General features: G+C 40.8%; 1 protein-coding gene across 3 annotated transcripts in view; it reads left to right on the forward strand.

Moving 5' to 3' along the window:
- Positions 1 to 23737, forward strand: part of smad3a (SMAD family member 3a) — a 41713-nt gene that overhangs the window by 13787 nt on the left and 4189 nt on the right. The window contains exons 1-8 of one of the 3 annotated variants that reach the window (XM_079844132.1): positions 7093 to 7207; positions 7348 to 7541; positions 11002 to 11136; positions 12664 to 12738; positions 13120 to 13170; positions 14461 to 14673; positions 14774 to 14911; positions 15052 to 15196. In XM_079844132.1, the coding sequence (XP_079700258.1) occupies positions 7484 to 7541; positions 11002 to 11136; positions 12664 to 12738; positions 13120 to 13170; positions 14461 to 14673; positions 14774 to 14911; positions 15052 to 15196 (815 nt within the window). In that variant the 5' untranslated portion in view covers positions 7093 to 7207; positions 7348 to 7483. Of the gene's footprint in view, positions 1 to 7092; positions 7226 to 7347; positions 7542 to 11001; positions 11137 to 12663; positions 12739 to 13119; positions 13171 to 14460; positions 14674 to 14773; positions 14912 to 15051; positions 15197 to 23737 lie in introns of those variants that run through there. The other 2 variants (XM_079844131.1, XM_079844130.1) reach the window with 2 other exon arrangements.

Here is a 23737-nt window from a genome sequence, read left to right on the forward strand (position 1 = left end):
TATTTTCCACTTACTGTTACTGACCATTTTTTTCAGTAAGCCATCTGTATCTGCAACCCTCTACACACACCTTGGCAATATAATCGGCATTGACTAGCAGTAACTTGAGTTACGTAATAATATTACTTTTTCCAAGTAACTAGTAAAGTAACGCATTACTTTTCAAATTTACAAAAAAATATCTGAGTTACTTTTTCAAAAAAGTAATGCTAGTTACTTTTTCACATTTATTTAAAATCAGTCAAATGCAAAATCAGAGTACTATGCAAACCTCCAATGATTAAATGTTAAATAAAACAACTATTTTTATGCATAATCTACCTTTATATGTAATTTACCAATGTCTTGCTGCTGACCTTTGATGATGAAAATTATTAGATTTTTTTGTTTTTATTGGTAAATTTTTTCTCCTGCATCCTCTTCTACTATTATCCAGAATGGCAGCAGAGCTGCGCCCTCTACTGTTCATGCGTGAGTTTGCATTTTTACCTCTGCCTGGGGCTTATTATTTATATTTTGGTATGAAGAGGTCTTTACCGTTGCACATATAACTTTTATATAACTTTTTTTATAAACAAAAACAAGCCCAGCCCAGGTGAGAAAAAGTAACGCAAAAGTAACGTAACGCATTACTTTTCTTAAAAAGTAACTAAGTAACTCAATTAGTTACTTTTTAAGGGAGTAACGCAATATTGTAATGCATTACTTTTCAAAGTAACTTTCCCCAACACTGTTGGCTAGTACATTTTTTAGTTTACTCGCCAGACTGATTACTATTTTATTTATATTAGTGCTGTCAAATCGATTAATCACGATTAAGCACATCCCAAAAAAAGTTTGTGTTTACATAATATATGTGTGTAATGTGTATAATTATTATGCTTATATAAATACGCTCAAATATATGTATATATTTAAGAAATGTTTTTTATATTTATATATATATAACATATATTAAATATATATACAGCAAATATTTCTTAAATATATACATTAGTATGCATTTAACAAACTTTTATATATCGCGATTAATCGTTGGACAGCCCTAATATAAATAGTAGTTGTATATAGAATAAATACTATAGTAGATAATAGTAATTATTAATTACATAATACTACTACTACTAATTCTACTACTAATAACAATATACAACGCACTAAGGATTGATGAGCTGCGGGGTTCATGAATATTAATCACGTTGTCTGCGTTCGCTCAATCTGATTTGCTGAATTCAAAACAGGCTTGGTAATATATGAGCACCAGCCAATGAGATTGCCGTTTGTGCATTAGTCCCGCCCACTACCGGAGAGAACGCATATATTCTGCTTGTTCTTAAAAGCCGAATAATTCCAAATGAACTCCGTTGTTTTGACAAATATACAACAAAGAATATGGTTTACATGTAGCATGTCGATTCTGAATGGTATTTAAGACTCTCTCTTTGCGTGTGTGTGTGTGTGTGAGAAACACAACGCTCTCAGCAAAGCGACGGCGAGTTGTGCGCCTTCACACTAGAGTTTACGGTACGTCAAATACAGGTATGCTGCGCATCCGTGGAGCTGAACTGAAATTTTTCAAGACAGAACTGAAGAACTGAAAGACAGATTTTCTCTGAGTGTTCAGCGAGTGAAAATATATCTACGATAAACTTATTCTTAGCCTCTAACACACACACTGGCGAGTAAAATCTGAGCATTTATTAGCCATTGGCTAATGATAGATATTATTTAGTCGCCCAGAGTAAAGATTTACTCAAATTGTAGAGAGCTGATCTGTGTAATTTGATTCGCTCATTTTACATTGCGATTCAAACTGTGCAGTATTTTGCGACTGCTAAAAAAAGTGGCTAACTGAAGTGTTACTTTTGGCCCCTGCTGTATTTGTATGATGGTTGTAGTGTTTCTGCTATAGTCCTGTTCCCCTGCTGAGAATGGGCCCCCGTAACCACATCCAACCACCTGCACATGAGACCCCTGCAGGGCTCTGTTTACTTAAGGAAGGCCTTAATGACTTTAGCAGAGGGAGGAAAACCAAAACCTTTCAAAAATAATACAAGTTAAACGTGATATTTTCCCCACACTCACATTATGAAATAAAGGATACGCAGGTATATAAGCCTTGAATTGGAAAAAAATATTCGACTAAGAGTTTCCATATGAGTTGGGTTTCCCTCAGATATTGCCGTACTTTTCACGGTCAGATTTTATATTTTATCAGCTTCCAGCTGTTATTCCAATACAAATACCAGTTCCAAAGTAACTGTATGTATTAAGACGTTGGTTTGGCTTTTTATCTTCAGTAGTAACTGAACGATCAGGAATGTGTCCTTCATCACTGCACTGTGTTGTGTAGTATTAGGTCTGTTGTACTGCTACATGCTGTCTGGGTTTAGGCTGGGGGGATGGGGGAATAGCAGTGGTCTTAAAGTGTTTTTAAAGGGGGGCTGTGGGGGCTGGGTCAGGGTATGTTCCACAGGGTGAAATGGTCCCACAGACGGTCTGGTCTGACGTCAAAGTTGCTTTTGTCCTTCTCTACCTCTGCTTCAAATTTGCATCTATCAGAGTTCACGGAGTTTGTGTTTTGTTAAACTCAGTGATTTCAAAAAGAGACATGCAAGTTCAGCTCTAAAAACATAAACACTAAAGGCTCAGCACAGCATGAAAAAGTGAAAAAAAAAGTCAAAAATTACTAGGGTAAAGATGTTTGTCTTGTTGTCTGTCAAACAAATGTGTATTAGTGTATAAGTGCAAATATCAGCTGTAGTTTCCCTATTTTTGTTGCTTTGTCTACATTTGTTTTTTAGAAAAACTTTGTATAAAATTTATGTAGAGTTGCATGTAAACATCTGGAGAAATTTACCTGATCCTGATTCCTTGTGAGCATTGCGTTGAGTATGATAATGCGCTCTGTGGAAGTGTCAGTGTCATGGTCAAGTCAAGGATGCCTGGGCTGATACAGAAATTGTCTACTTCAGCCCACGGCGTCTGTGTTTTTACCCTCTAGATTACATCTGCCCAGCGTGGTTCAGCCTGTGTCAGACCCCTCCATCCCTCCGGCTCACCCCCTCAACTCTCTTTCTCTTCCTCACCCCCACCCTGTTCAAATCTCACCCGGTTCTACTCAAGTGACAGCCGGCATGCGGGTGGGGGGAGAGCAGGCTAGACCCGCCCTCCAGGCTGTGTGTGTGTGTGTGTGTGTGTGTGTGTGTGTGTGTGTGTGTGTGTGTGCGTTTATGTTGGTTTGATGTGCTTTACTGCTGACCTAATTTGCCCTCTGCAGCTCAATCAATAGTCATTCAGTGCTTCCTTTTCACATGAGGTCTGCCCACGCGGCAACAAGCTCAGACTCTCTCTCCACTGAGCACTGGAATGTAAGGGGGCTTTCACACTGGTACGTTTGCTACGCTCCGAGTCCGGTCACGATTGTTCCCGGTGCCCCCTGCAGCGTTGGTCTGGTTTCACACTCAACTTGATTCTTTCGAACCCTGGGGCCATGGGCATCGGAAGCAAAAAAAAAAAGTGGGTGGATCCTCTCAGAAAAATGTTACTGGGTTAGATGCCATTTATATTGAGTACAAATATACTGCCTTGTTTGCTAAACGTCTGGTTGGGCAAGACAAAATTACAGAAATCATGTAAAGCGGCAATAGTGTAGGGGTAAGACGCATGGCTTCAAGGTTTGACGCAAATAGACCCGAGGTTCGCATCCGCCTTTTGCCGAACTCACTCTACTCGATTTTCCCAACCACATATCAGATTGGAAAGGGTAAATAAGTGTTTATCGGTTAGGGGTTGGTAAACAGACATGTCCTGAATTAGAGATGATAAAAGTAAGTGGGTCCAATATCATTGATCGTAAAAAGTGGGTGGGTCTTGTCCCACCCACATACAATGGTTCCGATGCTAGTAACTAGTAACTACCGTAAATCCTCTAATATTGGCCTGTATTCCATTAGCGGCCAGGTCTCCAACATTGGCCGGTCTCGCTGTCACCGAAGGTAAATAAAGGCCGGTCTCTAATAGCGGCCGGGGCTATTATTAGAACCAACGTTTTTCTGGGCAGGCCTCAACATTATGCTTGTGATAGTAACATGCAAGTACCACAGGGTACTGGTCATGTCAATCACCTCACTCTTGCACGTGAGACTTCAGTCACCGGGTCCTGTAGGCTAACGTTTACGGCGCGAGGATGAGAACAGACGCGCAGCGGAACATGAGGAGGACGAAGAGGAGCTGTACAATAATGAACTTGTTGTAGAGGCTGGCGCGAGTGATGAGGAGTTTACAGGGAGAGATGAAAAGGAGGAGGAAACTGAGGAGGACGAGGATTAAACAGAATTGGAGGATTTGTTTTTATAACTTCAAAACAAACGAGACAGGAATGGTTAAACTTTGGTGCGGTAAGGTGTCTGTTGCCTTTTGTTATGAATCAATAACCTAATTATCACCGTGTATGGTTAAGTGTTTACAATGCACTTCCGGTAGCCTATGTTTGCTACGTTTTTGTTACCATATTTCTACACTGGAATTTAGCCTGAATTACTGGTATTTGTTGTTAATGTTCTGTATGCATACCATAATGTTATGGTAACTGTACGTTTTCAATAAATGAACCTAGTATTTTATAGGTTGAAATAGACGCAAAATCTCATTTTTAGTCATTCTACTGGTAGTTTGATTTGCTCAAATAGAAATTGAGGCCTGCCTCTAATACTGGCCTCCTTCCAATAAAGGCCTGGACCGCGATACGCTTTAGTAAAATAAAGGCCCGGGCCTATATTAGAGGATTTACGGTATAACTAATTACTTTTTTTAAAGTAACGTGCCCAACACTGCTAGTCAGTGACAGAGTGCAAGCATATTTGTGTAAACTAATTCTTCATTTTCTGCTTTCAGCTAATATTTTTATTCTGGTGTCACCATTATCCTGTGCATTGTGTTACCAGCACCAAGTCCAAGCCTATTAATTTCCACTATTCCAATGTAATACCAAATTTAGCATTTTAATCAACAGTACATTTTTGTAATAAATGTTGTTCTTTTGAACTTTTTATCCATCAAATTATCCTGAAAAAAAAAAAAAACCCATAATGTGCTTTCCACAAATATTAAGCAGCACGACTGTTTTCAATATTTATATAAAACATGTTTTTTGAGCACTAAATCAGCATTTTAGAATGATTTCTGAAGGATCATGTGACACTGAAGACTGGAGCAATTAAAAAATTCAGTTTTGACATCACAGTTAATTACATTTTCAAATATATTAAAATTCAAATCAGTTATTTTTAATTGTAATAATATTTCCCAATATTACTGTTTTTACTGTATTTCTGATCAAACAAATGCCCTGGTGAGCACAAAAGACACCTTTCCTGTTTTTTGGCAAAAACATGTATAGGAAGGAACAAAAATAAAATGTGAAATGTATTATATGACCCCTTTTAGAGGGCTTCGGTAAGGAAAGTTCACACCTCTTTCCTCCTTTCTTTTCATATCTCTGCTTTTATGGCGTGTGTGTGTGTGTATAAAGAATGAATAGAGTGTCATGAATTGTATCTGTGGCCTGGATTCCTCAAAGGGGTGCTAACCTAGTGCATAGCTCTCCTCTCTCTCTCTCTCTCTCTCTCTCTCTCTCTCTCTCTCTCTCTCTCTCTCTCTCTCTCTCTCTCTCTCTCTCTCTCTCTCTCTCTCTCTCTCTCTCTCACTCTCTCTCTCTCTCTCTCTCTCTCTCTCACTCTCTCTCTCACTCTCTCTCTCAGCACTATGGCTGCTGTTGCATATTTCAAACACACAATGTAGCAGTCATGTATAATACATGGTCTGAGAGGTTTGGCCCATACTGTACGGCCCCGTTTCAGCACACCGTAGCAGTGCATGCATTGCGTTGGTGTATTTAATCTGATCTCGACCACGAGTGTGCCGTTATAGGAGTCCGCTACACCGATAGGCATCATAAAAATGTTTTAGTCCCAGCCCTTGACTGTAAAGATAAGCACTGTAGGCGTACAGAATGGGGTTAGTGTGAAAATGTGTTTTGATATGATGGTGTGCTCGATTGTGTCTGCAAAAGTCCTCTTTGTCTGAGACCGGACCGGTGAATAACTCTCCTCAGACATGAAAAGTTCACTGTGTGGTTGTTCTCAATTGCTCAAGGCCTTCACCGCATTATTCTGGGATGATTATGCCTTTTTCCTTTTCCACATGGGGCCATCCAAAGAAAAGTCTGAGTTTATTTGCCTGCAGTTAAAAAGCGAAGCAGGTAGAAATGTGTACTGGAATATATATACAGCTCTGGAAAAAATTAATAGAGTGGTCACTTGGAGTGGTCTCTTAATTTTTTCCAGAGCTGTATATAGATATATTGTTTTTTGTTGTTCATCTCTCCTCTTCCTTCCCTCGCTCTTGTCTCCATTAGACTTAATGTGCCTTTGACTGGTTGGGCGTGCATGTGTGAACTGAAGGAAGTGGCTATGTTTACAACTCTGTTGCTATACTCTGCCTGTGTTGCAACCATAAAGTGAATTGTTTGTGCCTAAATATTCTTGTTTACTCTTCAGATTGCGTAATATTCTCTTTTCATTCTCTCCATGGGGCGTCTGGATTTTACATCATTATGTTTTTCTTCTCGCAATCTCTCTGTGAAGCGAAAGCTATGCTATGAAAAATTAAAAGCCTATTTAGCTGCTGGGAGAGCCAGAGAAGCCTCAGGGTGGCCAGGCAGGCCCGTGCCATTGTCTGGGCCAGGCTCGGTGGGTGTAAAAGTGGGAGGAGGGGGGTCTGACAGACATGCTTTAAAGAGCTTTTGGGATTTGCATTATTTGGCCCACACTACATGTGTGTGTGTGTGTGTGTGTGTGTGTGTGTGTGTGTGTGTGTGTGTGTGTGTGTGTGTGTGTGTGTGTGTGTGTGTGTGTGTGTGTGTGTGTGTGTGTGTGAGTGTGTGAGGAGTCTACTGTTGCTTTCATATGGCTTTAAGAGATGAAGCTGTTGTTAAACTAGAGCACAATCAACCTTCTAAACGCACACACACATCGTTCTGAAACACAACCGTTTTTTTTTTACTTCCTCTTCCTTTTTCTTCACCTCATTCACATCACATGTGATGTTTAACCGAAAGCACCACATTAACAGGAAATTGGGCCACTTTTACTTCATCTGCGGTCTCGCATAATACCGTGGCGTGGTGCCTGCAAGCCTAGGAGCAGTGAGTGTTTATACTGTGGTAATTTAGGATTTTATACAAGCCATAATAACATTTCCGCTTTCTTAATTTTAGAGAATGAGCTGCTGGGATTGTTTCTGCTACAGAGATCATCATTAATGCCTTTTCTTTTTCTCTTTTAGATCACTAGATGGTCGGTTGCAAGTATCTCATAGGAAAGGACTCCCTCATGTGATCTACTGTCGTCTATGGCGCTGGCCTGACCTGCAGTCTCATCATGAGCTCAGAGCCATTGAACTCTGCGAGTTTGCCTTTCACATGAAAAAGGACGAGGTCTGCGTCAACCCCTACCACTACCAGCGGGTCGAGACACCAGGTAATGCACACTGATATTTGATGTCAGCCAGTATCATTTGTTTAGACCTGGGGCCTTTTTTAAAGGTGAGGGGTTTAATACTATTTCTTTAACAGACTTATTGACACTGTTAAAGAGTTGGATTCTCATGCTAAACATGGCCAAAATAAAAAACAAACGAGTTGGACGTATGACTAGGTATTTATGTGCCAAATACTCCGTTTTTTTTCCGAGTATGGCTAGAGCTGCACGATTATGGATAAATTGAGAATCACAATTTTCTTTTTTGTAAAATGGAGATCTCGATTCTTCTACAATTCTGAAAGGGGAAAAACTAACAAAATAACATTCAAACTAGAGGTTCTGACAAAATTGCTTTAGTCCATTTAAAAAATACATTATACATACATGATCACAACCGAAGACATTAGTGTTTATACCCGAACTATAATGAACTATTAATATTAGTTTGTGCTAATCGCTCATTGTGCTAAATGTACTATTATAAAAATAAACTATTATAATATGAAAGGCTCCAATACAGAGTGACACAAAGTGCTTATGCGCATCCCATGTGCAGAACGATGCGCTTGAAGCAACAAAGTCAAAGTGCGCAGCGCTCCTATGCAGCAGTTTATTTAGAATTTTCCTTTTACAGGTTTAAATTTCAGTTACTGTCTGTGTGAAGAACGATTCATAGCGCTCTATTCTCCTTTTATACAAAACCATAGATCTTTATCCACTGAAGCACAAAAATAAGTAAAAGAAGACTCAATTCAGTGGCCTATTTGTGCGCTGTTTGCGCTGCTTTTTGCAAGCGGATTATAAACTTTTGTGAAGATTCAGCACTGGCCCGAGCGTCTTTCACAAGCTCTGAAAGGTAATTTAAACGAGAATGCACGCGTTGGCGATAATACATAGACTGACATTGTGTGGAAATGTGGAGAGTGTTGAAACAAATGTGCCTCTTAAATATATAAGTAGCCTACAGGTATCGATTTTTAATGCGTTGCATCAATACATGTTTATTCCCGGTCATGAGTCGAAACCGCGGGGGGTGAGTGAAACTGCATCTAATGTCTGTGTTTTGTTGGCAATTGCATGTAAGTGCATGTAGTGTAAACAACACGAATGTATAGTGAATCGAAAGTTATCCAGGGATAATGCCATGCTGTATTGTGTGTGTGTCATAGGTGTGTGTGTGATCGTGACTCTTTAGCTCCGCCCACTGCTCGCTTCCATGAGCTCGGCTGTTTTCGGAGAGAATCGGTACAGCGTATTTGTCTTTTATAAATATGATAAAACTAAAGAGATATGAAGGATGCAATACTACTCTATAAGTACTCAAGATTTGCATGAGATTGACAGAAACTGTGTGTGTTATGTTATGTACCCAAAAATTTGTGCGTACGAGCGATTTTAAGAACAAATCACAATTTACCAAAGATTTCGTAATAATTTTTTTCTAAATTTACGAAAAAATATAGGAACAAATGAAACCACACATACGCAAAAAGAACTTACTCTGTATGGCTTTATAATCGTGTTAAGAAGTTATATTTCATCCTAACATGACTATAATTACATTGTATTATATTGCATTAATTGTATTATATAATCCATATATGAAATTATTAAATAATACAATTTTATTTAATCTTAAATGCATTCGATCATATACAGTTAAAGAGTAGGAAAAGCTGTGTTATAGCTTCAACTGCGAGGTTTCTCTGAATAACGCACATGTACAGCTGGCTAATAATCTGGGTCTGTATAAAAGATTATTGTGAGAACTGGTAAAAATGGCACACTTGGTATTGCTCGAGGATCCAGGTGACAGCGCGTCTGCGAACAGAGGCAAGTTTGACGAGAGTGACGAAAGGCTGTAAGGAAAGCGTGTGCGGAAAGCCCTTATATTGAGATGTTTGGGCGTGTTTTATGCAAATTACTAACCTTGTGCACACGGCCGCTCATTTAGAATACTCCACATTCACTAACATCAGAACGAGGTTAAGAACAAATTATACAAACGTTTTGTGAATCAGGCGGAGATTTTTCGCGAGAAGTTTTCCTGTGCATACAAATAGGAAAGAATACAAGCAATTTTTAGTGAATGAGACCCAATGAGAGTATCAGGGCTCTGTCACTAAACTATAATAAACAAAAACAATAAACTTGGCCAAAGTGACCCTGACATTAGAGCTGCACGGTTCTGGATAAATTGAGAATTATGATTTTTATTGTTTCAAATAGATCACGATTCTGAACAGACAACTAAACAAAATAACATGTAATTTACTAGAGGTTCTGACAAATGTTAATTGCTGCAGTCTATTGAAAATGTTTAATGAATCTTAGGCCCTGTTTAAACCTGGTATTAAGATGCGTTTTGGTCGAGTGGACGACACTAAATACAGGTGTTAACAGGGTGTAACACGTTTTGAGCTTGTCCACTTAAGACCACTTCCAGAGGTAGTCAAAAATGCATTCCACCGGATTGCTTTCGTAGACACTCAAGTGGTCGAATGCGTTCGAACAGCTGCAAAAGACCCCCTGCTCTCTGCCTACTGACCTAACGTGTAAACATTATGGGAAGCTCGCTAGCCAGACAGGATTTAAACTTTGGCTGGGAGACCCAAGTCTGGTTTGAAGATGATAAACGTACCAAGCACAATGTTCTCTCACCATTCCAGATTTTTAACACGCACTCACCGCATTCGGCGTTGTCTTGCGGCTGTCAGAGCAGAAACGGAAGATTCTGCCCTCTGTATGTTTTTATATTTTCTCCAGTCATATTTATATGTAAATTGAGTGAGCTTATTTTGTCCATATTGTCCACCACCTACTGACCTGTGTGCTAGCCAGATGGGAAAAGTGGTTGAAAGTGGACAAAAGAGATGGATTAAAACACCAGGTGTAAATGGGTATGTGTCTCCCTCATCTACTTGTGATCTGATGGACCAAAACACATCTTAATACCAGGTGTAAACAGGGCCCTAATTAATTATTTTAAAAAAATGGTTTGAATGAATGATTCTATGACTTGCTCATAAAGACTTCGCTTGTTTCATTACTGGATGAATCAGCATTTTTTGAACAAATCTCTTGAATGAATGATTCAATGAAAAATAAAATTTTAAAAAGTCACTTGTGATGACTTTTGTCATGTCATGGCGTTACGATGTAAAGATACAATTGTTTTTCAGCGGCAGCGCCAACGCACATTTGAATGTCCCGGTGTGATTTCGAGTGGTGAATCGTCATTTAGGAATGAGATTGTGTGGGAGTTTGAATAGAGATCACGATCTTTTAACGATTAATCGTTCAGCTCAACCTGACATTAGTATTAGTTGGTAATACTCAGTAAATAGTAATATATGTAGTATATGCACAAGTATATATTGTGCAAGTTGTGAATCAAAACAAATGTTTTTTCTCTTCTTTCTCATTATTTTTTTACTTTCTCTCTCTCTCTCTGAAGTTCTTCCTCCAGTGCTGGTGCCTCGTCACACTGAAATCCCCAGTGAGTTTCCTCCTCTAGATGACTACAGTCACTCCATCCCAGAAAACACAATTTTTCCTGCCGGCATCGAACCCCAGAGCAACTATATACCAGGTAGAAGACAAATAAACACTATAGAAAGTATTGATGAAGACTCTTGGAATTGAGTTTCATAGTGTTATAAACAGAGTTTAGCCCTGAGATAATAGCCCTGAGCAACAGAACATTAAATGCATGAAAAAAAAAAATAGTTCATCCAAAAAAACAGCAACAGAAATTATTTCAAGCAGAATTCTCAGTCATTTTATATATTTATACCTGTATTTATATATTTTAACTGTAACTGAACTTCAGACGTGCTTCTGCATGTTGAAGTTTTGCATTTTTATCTACTTGCTGTTCCCAATTTTATGATTGAATGATTATTGTGATTTAAGCTGCTGCGAAACTAAACATAGTTTAAAACCCTTGTTTTAGTGCAGTTGTTGATTGACAGGTGAGTAGGCAGCCATTTTTGTCCAGGACACATTTACATTATAAATATATAATGTAATGCGTTTCTGACCTCTTACATTACCATTCAAAAGTTTGGGGTCAATATGATTTTCTTTTTTATGAAATAATTTTTTTTTCATCAATGATGCATGTGACAAAGACATTTATATATAAAACATTCTTAATGTTTAAAATGCTATTCATTTAAACCTTCTATTAATCAAAGAATTGATTGAACATTGATGATAAGAGGAAATTTTCATGAGCACCAAATCAGCATATTAGAATAAGTTCTGAAGGATCGTGTGACACTGAAGACTGTAATGGCACACAAGCAAAAAGAGTACATGTGAAGCCTTAACTGTTCACACAAGCAACACATAAGAGAAAAAACGGAGCATAGGTAACCAATCACAGTCATTTACCTTAAACTATTTACACATTAATCCAACCTACAGGCCTGTTTTCTTATTTTTTGACCAGTAAACAAATGTCTGCATGAATAATGGGCTATGGCCCTGTTACTTATTATATTTGTAGGACTACTCAAGAGACGTTTAAACGTTTTACAATTTAACAATTTACTCTGAAGTGATTTTAGAGACTACTTTTGTCAACATAGGGGGAAGATTATCCCATGGAGTTTGTATGGAGTGGCTTTGGCTGGGATTAGTTCCATCTGAATGGTATTGGCTTCAGAGAGGCAGTCTGTAACTGTAATAGGGCGGTGTGTGTGTGTGTGTGTGTGTGTGTGTGTGTGTGTGTGTGTGTGTGTGTGTGTGTGTGTGTGTGTGTGTGTGTGTGTGTGTGTGTGTGTGTGTGTGTGTGTGTGTGTGTGTGTGTGTGTGTGTGTGTGTGTGTGTGTGTGTGTGTGTGTGTGTGTGTGTGTGTGTGTGTGTGTGTGTGTGTGTGTGTGTGTGTGTTGTTTCATATCCTGCCGCTGAAACTGAGCTGACCCCAGCTTTCTAAATCAGGTGTCTTAATGTGAAGGGGGGAAATAAAACCCTTGTGACACATTGTCTCTGCTGCACCTGCCGGATGTGTTTGCTGATGTGCCTAATTTTTCATCCATCAGCTGGGTCACTGTGTTACGGTTGTGTACAATTTGTATGCATGCAGGCTAACCTGTGTGTTTGTGTGTTACAGAGACGCCCCCTCCAGGCTACATCAGTGAGGATGGAGAGACCAGTGACCATCAGATGAACCGCAGCATGGACACAGGTGACGACAGTTATACCACCGCATTTGTTGCATTCTTTGATTGGTTGACACATTGAATTTTCTGTAACTGCACGGCTATGAAGCAGTTCCAGGTTTGTTATTTGGTGGCATTTCAGTTGCATATCACTTCTCCATTTTCTTTCTGACATTTAATTCAGTGGTGTAAGACAGCAGGTCTACACTCAACAACATTTAGGGACGAAAACCTGAAAAACTTCTGAAGACAAACACATGCCTGTGAAGGAACAGAAGTGGAATAATTGACTTTGCACTCTTGAACTTTTGGAAATGTAATCATAAGTGTTTTAATCAAAATGTGTTTGTCCTGTTTACTGTACATTCTTATACCATTCAGTTATTAATCTGTCCTTTTCTTTTCAGGGTCTCCAAACCTGTCACCGAACCCTGTATCTCCTGCCCACAACAACTTAGGTAACTCTAATTGCTTGTGTGTGTATATTTTGGACCATTTTGGACTCTTAAAATGTGAATTTCATTGCAAAAACCAATATACAAATCCAAGTGTCATCTGAAAATGTGATAAATCTGAGTGAACAGGACGTGAACAGCACCAAGTACAAATGTCACGGGTTGGCATCCCTTAATTATGGTAATTACGAGATGTCGTGAAGTCAGCATAAGTTCATTGTTACTCAGTTACTGTCAGTCTACAACTCTGCATAGCCTCATTGAACACGCTGATGACATGCGATGTCTGCGTTAGCAGGTATGCAAATACATGCGTTGACAGGCAGGTAGGGCATCCTATCATTGCATTCAGACTGAATGTAATGATTGGACTTCCACAGAAGGTATATTTTTTAAATATTTAGACCACTTCTTTTATTGATTGCTATCAGGATGTGAAGACAGTTTCAACCAGTATAACAAAAAGTGTTTATGAAAAACATTGCCTACCCTGACTTGTGAACTAATGACTCTAATGAGTTGGTCAAAATAGTATTCAACTCAGTTAATGGTTTGAAACAGTCTAATGACTCACTCACTGACTGAGTCAGTCGAAGCAGTTCTTATTCTCTCATTTAAGCCATTGTTTTCCTCATGTCATGGTCAAATGAATCAAGAACTGTTACTGTGTTATGGTTGTTTAAGGGCTTGTGAGATCTAAATCAGTGCAAGCACGGGCTGATTGTCCATATAACAGTGTGTTATTAAAAATACACGTTTAGAACATTTGCACAAACTGAGTGTTTGTAGAAATGTGTTTTCAGCCTCTCAGAGGAAATGGACTTCTAAATGGATTATTTGGATGTCCCCAAAACAACTTCCCACTCCAAACATCCTGTCAGTTCCCATCTTAGCAAGGGAGGGCCCACAATTCCTTTTGTATCAGATTGCTTTTGCAGACACGGCTCAGATCTCACAGCGATTTCTCCTCTCCACAGCACTGGTGTATGAGCGTGCGTCAGAGAGAAAGGCTAGAGCCATGAGCCTGTAATTTTCTATAGTTTTGTGTCCAAGTGATGATGGTATTTCCTGATTCAGCCTTATTTCTGGGAAGTAACATTTGCTCTTGACATCACAGTGCCGTCAGTTCCCAGCCCCCGTGCTCTGTCTCTTCGGATATTCTGTATCCCCACCCATTTGTTTGTTTTCTTTTTACTGTCTTTTTTCTTTCTATTTCTTTTCCACCGCCTCTTTCTGTGAATGTCTGTGCCTCTCCAATTCTCTCCTTTTATTGTTTTTTTCTCTCTCTCTCAGATCTACAGCCAGTGACATATTGTGAACCAGCGTTCTGGTGCTCCATCTCCTACTATGAGCTGAACCAGAGAGTCGGTGAAACTTTCCATGCCTCCCAGCCCTCTTTAACGGTAGACGGCTTCACGGACCCGTCCAACTCTGAGCGCTTCTGCCTGGGCCTGCTGTCCAATGTGAACCGCAACTCTGCTGTGGAGCTCACGCGCAGGCACATTGGTACGCACACATTTGTCTCAATCACTCATAAGACAACAATATTTTATATTATATTTGATTATTTTATATTATATTTTTGTGGCAACCTTTTTTTTTGCAGGCCGAGGTGTGCGTTTGTACTACATTGGTGGTGAAGTGTTTGCAGAGTGCCTAAGTGACAGCGCCATCTTTGTTCAGAGTCCCAACTGTAACCAACGTTACGGCTGGCACCCCGCCACTGTTTGCAAGATCCCACCTGGTAAGATAAAACGAGAGACCCTCAACAAGTAGCCCTCATCAACAAGAGAGTTCAACTACTATGTTACTGAATAGCTGTTCTGAACAGGATGAAACAGAGCTCCCTTTTTGATAGTTTTTAACTGCTTTGCATCCTTCCAGGCTGTAATCTGAAGATCTTTAATAACCAGGAGTTTGCAGCTCTGTTGGCCCAGTCTGTGAATCAGGGCTTTGAGGCTGTGTATCAGCTCACCCGCATGTGCACCATTCGCATGAGCTTCGTGAAGGGCTGGGGAGCCGAGTACAGGTACGATTACTGCAATCACTTCACCCCCTTTATATCTATCCACGTGCTTGCCACTGCTGGAATGTGGCCTTGTTTTGTCTTGTTCGAAGACGTTTGCATCATTTGTGAAGTGGTGTTACCCAAACCACAGAAGCCAACCATGCTTCCTGTTAATCTTTGAATTTGATTGATTTGATGTTTTTTGTAGAAACGGGATTATGAGTATTGAATGACTGAAACACTACAACTGCTTATTTTCTTTTACATTTACATTCATTAATTATAAAGTAACTAATTATAGCTTTATAATTATAAGACTATAATTATAAAGTTAAATATAAAAATTCTGGCAATACCGATCATTCTCATGTTACGGCTGATAAACTGCTGATATTAATAATCTTTTCTATTTTGTCAAAAAACAATATAATTTTAAAAACACCAAAAAATCTGTAGTTTAGTTGCTTGTGAACAGTGTTGGGAATAACGGCGTTATAGATAAACGCCGTTACTAACGGAATTACTTTTTTCAGTAACGAGTAATCAAACGAATTACTGTTTCTTCCGTTACAACGCCGTTAGCGTTACTGAGGAAAAAAATGCGGCGTTACTATAATTGAGCTCATTGAAGCGGTTTTCATCCGAACAGGCTCTCTGTCAGTCGGACCTGCAACGTGTGTGTGTGTGTGTGTGTGTGCGCGCCAGCCATGCGTGTTGGGGGTTGGGTTGGGTGGTGCACATAACTGATGATGATTGGTGGGTGGGAGACAAGGTTGAGGTTGATAGGTTGAGTTCACACACACACCTATGACGCACACGCATATGCACAGTCCAACGACTTCAAAAAAGGTAGCTTTCGCAAACTGAAAGTATAAACGCTACTTTTCCCTCGTTGAGGTGAAAGGTAAGATATGTTTATGTAACGTGCAGCTTATGCCCAGGAAGAAAGAGTCTATCCACGTCGGTGGCAAGTAATTCTATTTCTAATCTAATGAAGCCTCACGTCATCACAGCCACAACATTAGTGGCTAAAAACCCAGGTGATAACGTGAGCACCACTACCAGAGGAGTAGTAAAGAAGTACTGATACTATTTACACTATATTTACACTATAGTAGGTCTACTGATAATATTTACAATAATATAGTGAATTTGATAGGTGTCTTGTCCCACAGCAACATTACAATAGTGTACATTAATGTGCAATGTTTTATTATAATAATTTATTCTATTTGGTGTCCAATTCATTCATTTAACATATTTAATATTGGGGGCATCCAAGTTATTTGACATATTTGAACATTTGAAGAAAAAAAAAAGTAACACATTAGTTACTTTCCCTGGTAATTAGTTACTTTTATAATGATGTAACTCAGTTACTAACTCAGTTACTATTTGTAAGAAGTAACTAGTAACTATAACTAATTACTTTTTTAAAGTAACGTGCCCAACACTGCTTGTGAATGTAGGTATCACAAATTTATAATGTACAGTTTAAAAAAATGGATAATCATTTTAAAATTGACCAAAGAAGTTAAAGAACTTTTAACAGCATTATTAAAATAAATTTGTTTTTAAAGATTAACTTCAAGTGAATTTTAGATGATGGCAAAGGTGTGGTCTAAATGTAAAAATAGGTTAAGTGAGAATGCACAATTAAATATTCACTAGTGGTTGATATAGATTTAATAGGGATGCATGATATATTAACATTTCGGTCTTCAGTCTGATATTGATGCCCTTGATTTTAGTATCAGCTGATGTTGGAAATGTTATTATACATGCTTGGTAGGGGTGTAACGATTCATCTACTACATCGATGTATCGATTTATTTTCCTACGATCTAACTACATCGATCTGTGCTCGGCAAGTTGGCCTTCCGGACGACATATATCGATCTAACATCGTTTTAAAAGGTAATCAATCGATTGTATCGATCATAGGAAATAAAGCATTGGATTTAAGCACGTCAGACTTTAAATGGATGTTTTTTCTTAGCACTTTTAATGATAAAGGCGTTAAACGTTACTCGATTCAGTCTGCCTATCTGTGACATCATCGCAACGCACGCACCAGCAGCAGCGCTAAGAAAACAAAACATAGCGAACATGGCGGATGGCAGAGGAGAAGCCAACGAGCGAGAAATGATCAAGCCACCAGGAGAAAGAGCTAAGTTAGTAACGTGTTACCTGTACTTTCAACCCTTGCTAAATGTTACCTGTGCATTCCTGGGACCAGTGTGCCAGCAGAGCGAGTTTTTAATACTGCTGGCAACATAGTGAATGCACAGAGAAGTGTTCTGCGGTCAGATCATGTTGATATTTTTGAAAAAGAAATCTGTAGAGTCATTGAAGTGTAGTTGGTTACATTTTATCTTTTGTTAAATATTGTTTGTTTATTAAACTGAGAGTTTTAGCAGGTTCAGCCAGTTTATTCAAACTGAAGAAATGTTGGTTGCACTTTATTTTTGATATTAATATTGTATTTGTATTATTTTAATGTTGAAAAACAACAGCAAAAGTAACAGGTACACCTACTATTAATTAAACCTGAAGAGAAGTTAGTTGCACTTTATTTTTGATATTAATATTGTAATATTATTATGTTGGATAACAAAAGCAGAAGTAGCAGGTTAACCTACTGTTGAAATTTTGGTTGCACTTACTGTGCTTTTATTGAAAATGTATTGAATATTGAAAATGAGAGCAGAAAAGGTTAACTTCCTGTTAATTCAACCTAAACTGTTGGTTGCACTTTATTCAAATAAAATTTGAATGCATTTGCCATTAATTGTTGTTTACTTGTTTGTTTATATCCATAATATATGGATATGGATACCTGATTCCCTTACAAGAAACAACAGGAATCTAGGAAACTTCACCTGCACTGACCAGTATCCAGATATTTATTTCAGTCACACAATTTTTGGCTAAAAAGTTACTGAATCGATTTCAAGTCACTGAATCGTTTCGGATCGTATCGTTCTAAATGAACCAAAATCGTCCTTGAATCGTATCGACAACCTCAAATCGTGATACGAATCGAATCGTTGTTAAAACGAATCGTTACACCCCTAATGCTTGGTTTAGTTTAGTCTAGTCATTTAGAAAAAAATATATATAATTAAATCATCCATAACATAGTAAATTCAGAAAATGTATCAACTGAAATAATTATCAGCTTATTAGTATCAGACAGAATTTTAAGAATATTTGCATCCCTAATATCCAGCATCGACTGATAATGATAAAGTAGAAAATCTCTAATATCAGCAGATATAATTAGAAATGACAGAAGTTGGTAAAACCAAACCATTTTACTGCTCTGCAGGACAATAGGTATACAGACAATGACGCTTTACAGCTATTTTAGTATGGACAGTCCTGCGGGGTCATGGCATGGTCTGACAGGCGCCGGTAACTGTTTTTCCCAGTCTGGCTCGCTCTGGTGAAGAGCTCTGACGTAGCAAGGCAACCCGGTGTCCACCAGCATAGCGTGTCCGTCATATAAACTGTTAGGTCTGCGCTGGCAAATCATTCCACACCAAACAAACTCACACATGGTGTGCCTCAAAATGACTCAGAGTTTCCTGGTCTTTCTTTTTTCTCTTCCCCTTTTTCTCTTGTGATTAACTTCATTGTTTGAGCCCATGGAACCAAGACCCTAATTAGAGGCAGTTGTGGGTTTTGACCATGGACATCTGTAGAGAAAGCTTGAGAAGAGAGTGGGAAAGAGTAGGACTGGTGTGTGAGAGAGAGAGAGTGAGACTGTGGTTTCTAGACAGCTTGGCATGTGGAGACACAATCTGAGCTGTGTCAGGTTTCAGCAGACACCCACTCTTTCTCTCTCACGCCCCTCCACGTCTCCCCACCTTCAGATCCACCACTTCAAGTGCTGACAAACTCTCCTTGTTGCAGTTTAAAAATGCCATTTGAGCACTTTATGGTTGGACCCTGTATTTTACCATCGCTTCAGCGAATATCATGACGTAGAACAGCTCAGTGCCATTGTCTGAATTCACCTTCATATTCTCTCAGTCTGTCACCTGAGCTGCCCAAGATTACTTGGTCAATGACTACAGTAGATTTCACCTCTCCTCATTTTTGCTTGAATTTATTCAATTCTTTTCTAAAACGTATCTAGTATCTACATGGAAGAGGAAACTCCTGAATTTAGGAAGAGCCTTCCTCTTTTACTTCCTCACTCCTGCTCTACTACTTTCTCTCCTTCCACTACTTCATCTCTTTTTTTAACTCTTTGACTAACGGAGGCTGCGACCTCCACTTATGCTGTATTTCAGCGCTGCCCTTATGAACAGTCAGGGGTTTGTTCATAGATGCCTGAAATATTTACTGAGAAACTTGTGTCGAAGAATGAGAAACAGTCAAACAATCAATGAAAGAAGATGCTAGGAGACAGAAACAGTGGGCAGACACATCATTGTTGGATGAAACTGTAATGAAAAGGGTCTAAAAATGTAATGGTTACATTATGAAGTGATTCGAAACACAATGTGAAAGCTGCAGAACAGTTTAAATAACCGAAGTAATTAAAAACTGTCAAGTGTTAAGAGGCAGAATATTCTCCAGGAACACACTCAACATGCTACTTTTTAATAATTTTTTAATTAGTCTTATTTAAAAACACCATAACATGAGCTATATATTCATTACTCTTCAATACTGTTTAAAAGTAAGATTTAAAAATATTATAATACTTTTATTCAGAAATTATGCATTGAATTGATCAAAAGTGACAGCAATCGTTTGTAACATAAATGTCTTTACTATGCCAAACAGTGTTCATTTGAACTACTATTCTATACAACAAAGAAGCGTGAATCTTTTTTTGTTGAAAACTAATGGTTAAGCAGCACAACTGTTTTCGACATTGATGATAGGAAATGTTTCTTGAGGGGCAAATCAGCATATTAGAATGATTTCTGAATTATCATGTGACACTGAAGACTAGATGTAAATATTTTTCACTACTTCAAAGTTTTTCTCTTCTTCACTCTTCACAGTGTAAAGATTTGACTAATTAATACAATTGGTGCCTGTTTTCATTGTTAATTATTATAGAATTATAATATTTTATCATTTGTCTATAATTATTTTCTGAATTATTCTCTGAGTGCTGAAGTGACCGTAAGTTATGTAGTAGGTGAGGGACTGAGATTCAGGAGAGACTTGCGCGCGCGTGTGTGTGTGTGTGTGTGTGTGTGTGTGTGTGTGTGTGTGTGTGTGTGTGTGTGTGTGTGTGTGTGTGTGTGTGTGTGTGTGTGTGTGTGTGTGTGTGTGTGTGTGTGTGTGTGTGTGTGTGTGTGTGTGTGTGTGTGTGTGTTTGTGTGTTTGTGTGTGTGTGTGTGTGTGTGCGTGTGTGCGTGCGCATGTGTGTGTGCGTGTGCGTGCGTGTGTGCGTGTGGGTGGGATTAGAGGAAGTCCCAGTGAGGAGTGGAACGTGAACAGTGTAAGGTGTAATGAACAGCAGTTCCAGGACAAAGTCTGTTAACGTGTGTGTGTGAGCACATGCGATGGAAACGAGTGTTGTGTAAGCATTGTGGAATGTAAAAGAAGGGTGTTTGGCAGTAAGTACGTCCCTATGAGGGACCAAAGTAAAGAACAGCAGAGCAGAGTTTATATCACAGTTCATATCCAGACAATCCAGTCATTCACAGTAAATAATGTTAGTGGACGATTTATTAACAATCTGTTCATGCTTGAAAAAATCGTCTCGGTTACGACTGTAACCTTAGTTCCCTGATAGGGAACGAGACGCTGCGTCACAGCTTTGGGAACGCCTCTGCGTGATTGCGTCGTGAAGCACGTATGTCATCAGTCCAATAGAGAGACGGAACGTCATAGGCGGGTGACGTCATAGACCCGGAAACTATAAAGCACACCGGCAAACACACGCCGTTAGCTTCTGAAGAAGGCCTGAAACAAGGCGCTTGCGGGCATGCAAGGAGCATGGCAGGGTGACGCAGCGTCTCGTTCCCTATTCAGGGAACTAAGGTTACAGTCGTAACCGAGACGTTCCCTTTCAAGGGAACTCGCGCTGCGTCACCGCTTTGGGAACGAGAATACCCACGTCCCCGTGCGAGTCTGAATGCCCGCCTGTGGCACGAGTTAAGAGGCGAGCACCCGAGACATCAAGAGCATTGACATCAAGTTCATAGAATCTGATGAACGTATGCGGCGAGGACCACCCCAGGGAGGCCCCTGCTAAAAGAGCTTGAGAGGCAGCCATACTCCTAGTGGAGTGGGACCAAACAGCTAGAGGGGAGGGCTGTCCGGCCGCCACATAAGCAAGTGAGATAGCCTCAACCACCCACTTGCTCATTCTCTGCTTTGAAACTGGACCTCCTCTCGAGGGAGGCCCGTAACAGACAAACAGTTGATCAGTTTTCCTCCACAGGGCAGCTCTGTGGACATAAGCGTCTAGTGCGCGAACAGGACAAAGCAGATTTAATTTTTCCTGGTCTGACGTCGTGAAGGAAGGAGGACAGAAGGCCTGGAGACCAATAGGTCTCACTGGGTTAGTGAGGACCTTAGGAATATACCCGGGCCTCGGAGAGAGAAAGGCCTTAGCCATGCCCGGGGAAAACTCCAAGCACGAGGGTGCAACAGAGAGGGCTTGCAAGTCCCCTATTCTTTTAAGGGAAGATATAGCAAGGAGAAATAAGGTTTTTAAAGTGAGAAACTTCTCAGGAACATCCTCGAGCGGCTCGAAGGGAGCCTCGGACAGGCCTTGAAGGACGATGGATAAGTCCCAGGCCGGCACCCTGGTGCGTGTCACAGGTCTCAGTCTCAAAGTTCCACGGAGGAAACGGGTTACTAGCGGGTGTCGCCCTAAAGAAACTCCACTCAAAGGAGTGTGGTAAGCTGCTATGGCCGCCACGTACACCTTCAGTGTGGAGGGAGCTAACCCAGCAGAGAATCTCTCCTGCAGGAACTCCAGCACCACGCTCGCAGGGCAGTTAACTGGATCCCGCAGGCGATCTCGACACCATAAGGTGAAGAGTCTCCACTTTAGAAAGTAAAGTTTCCTCGTAGAGGGAGCTCTGGAGTGAAGAATGGTCTCAACAACCTCGGTTGAGAGACCGGAACTTATGAGCTGGGCCCCCTCAGAGGCCAAGCCCACAGTTTCCACAACTCCGGGCGGGGGTGTACGAAGATTCCGCCCGCCTGAGAGAGAAGGCCCCTCCTGATAGGAATCTCCAGGGGAGAGCCGTCGAGGAGAGACACTAAGTCCGAGAACCATACCCGGCCCGGCCAGAACGGGGCTACTAGCAGAAGATGGGCCCCGTCCCGACGCACTCTCTCTAGAACTCCCGGAAGCAGAGCAATCGGGGGAAAAGCGTACAGGGGCAGCCTCAGCCACTCCTGTACCATCGCGTCCAGTCCGAGAGGAGCTGGGGGCGACAGGGAGAACCACAGACGACAATGCGAATTGTCGTGAGTGGCGAACAGGTCCACTTGAGCCCTGCCGAACTTCTCCCAAAGGAGCTCCACTACCTTTGTGTGAAGCCTCCACTCCCCGGGCCTCGGCCCCTGTCTCGACAGGGCGTCTGCTTCCACATTCAACCGCCCTGGAATGTACATTGCCCTGACTGACAGCAACTTTCCCTGGGCCCAGAGGAGAATAAGGCGCGCCAACTTGTATAAGCGACGGGACCTCAAACCCCCCTGATGGTTGATGTAGGAGACCACCGTCTCATGTGCTGTCTGTGCGAACAAGCACATGATGGCCCCTGAGATGTGGCAGGAAGTGTTTCAGGGCCTGAAACACCGCCAACATTTCCAGGCAATTTATGTGCCACGAACGCTGGTGTTCCTGCCACAGACCCTGGGCTGAACGACCACTCATGGTCGCCCCCCAGCCCGTCAGGGAGGCATCCGTGGTCAGAGACGCACGCTGACACGGTGCCCCCAGGGACGGGCCCTGGGTCAGGAACCAAGGGTCCTTCCACATAACCAAGGTGCGGAGACACCGCCGCGTTGCCTTGATTACGCGAAAGGGGTTTCCCCTCGGGGAAAAGCCCCTGGTCTTGAGCCACCACTGTAACGGTCTCATGAACAGCAGGCCCGAAGGAATCACGTTGGACGCGGCTGCCATCAGACCTAACAGTCTCTGGAACTGTTTTACAGTGAGCGGCTGGTCTAGCTTCACCCCTTTCACGGCTGAGAGGATCGACCCTACGCGAGGCTCTGACAGACGAGCCTGCATAGAGACCGAATCCCAACTCACACCGAGATAAGTGATCTTTTGCACAGGAGAACAGCGTCACAGAACAGGCCTCCCGGAGACAGCGGCGCATCAAGCAAAAAGCTTTTATCACGTTCCTTAATCTCCGTAAGATTGAGCCATAAGTGCCTCTCCATGGCCACCAGGGCTGCCATAGAACGGCCAACGCATCGGGCCGTCTCCTTGGTGGCACGGAGAGCGAGATCAGCTGTAGATCGGAGTTCATTGATGGTATCAACTCCGATCTCGTGGCTCTCACCTGCTGCCGAGTACGCTTTGCCCACCAAAGATGATGTCACTTTTAACGGTTTTGT

This window comes from Gobio gobio (assembly GCF_949357685.1).
Source record: "Gobio gobio genome assembly, chromosome: 2".
Classification (NCBI taxonomy): Eukaryota; Metazoa; Chordata; class Actinopteri; order Cypriniformes; family Gobionidae; genus Gobio; species Gobio gobio.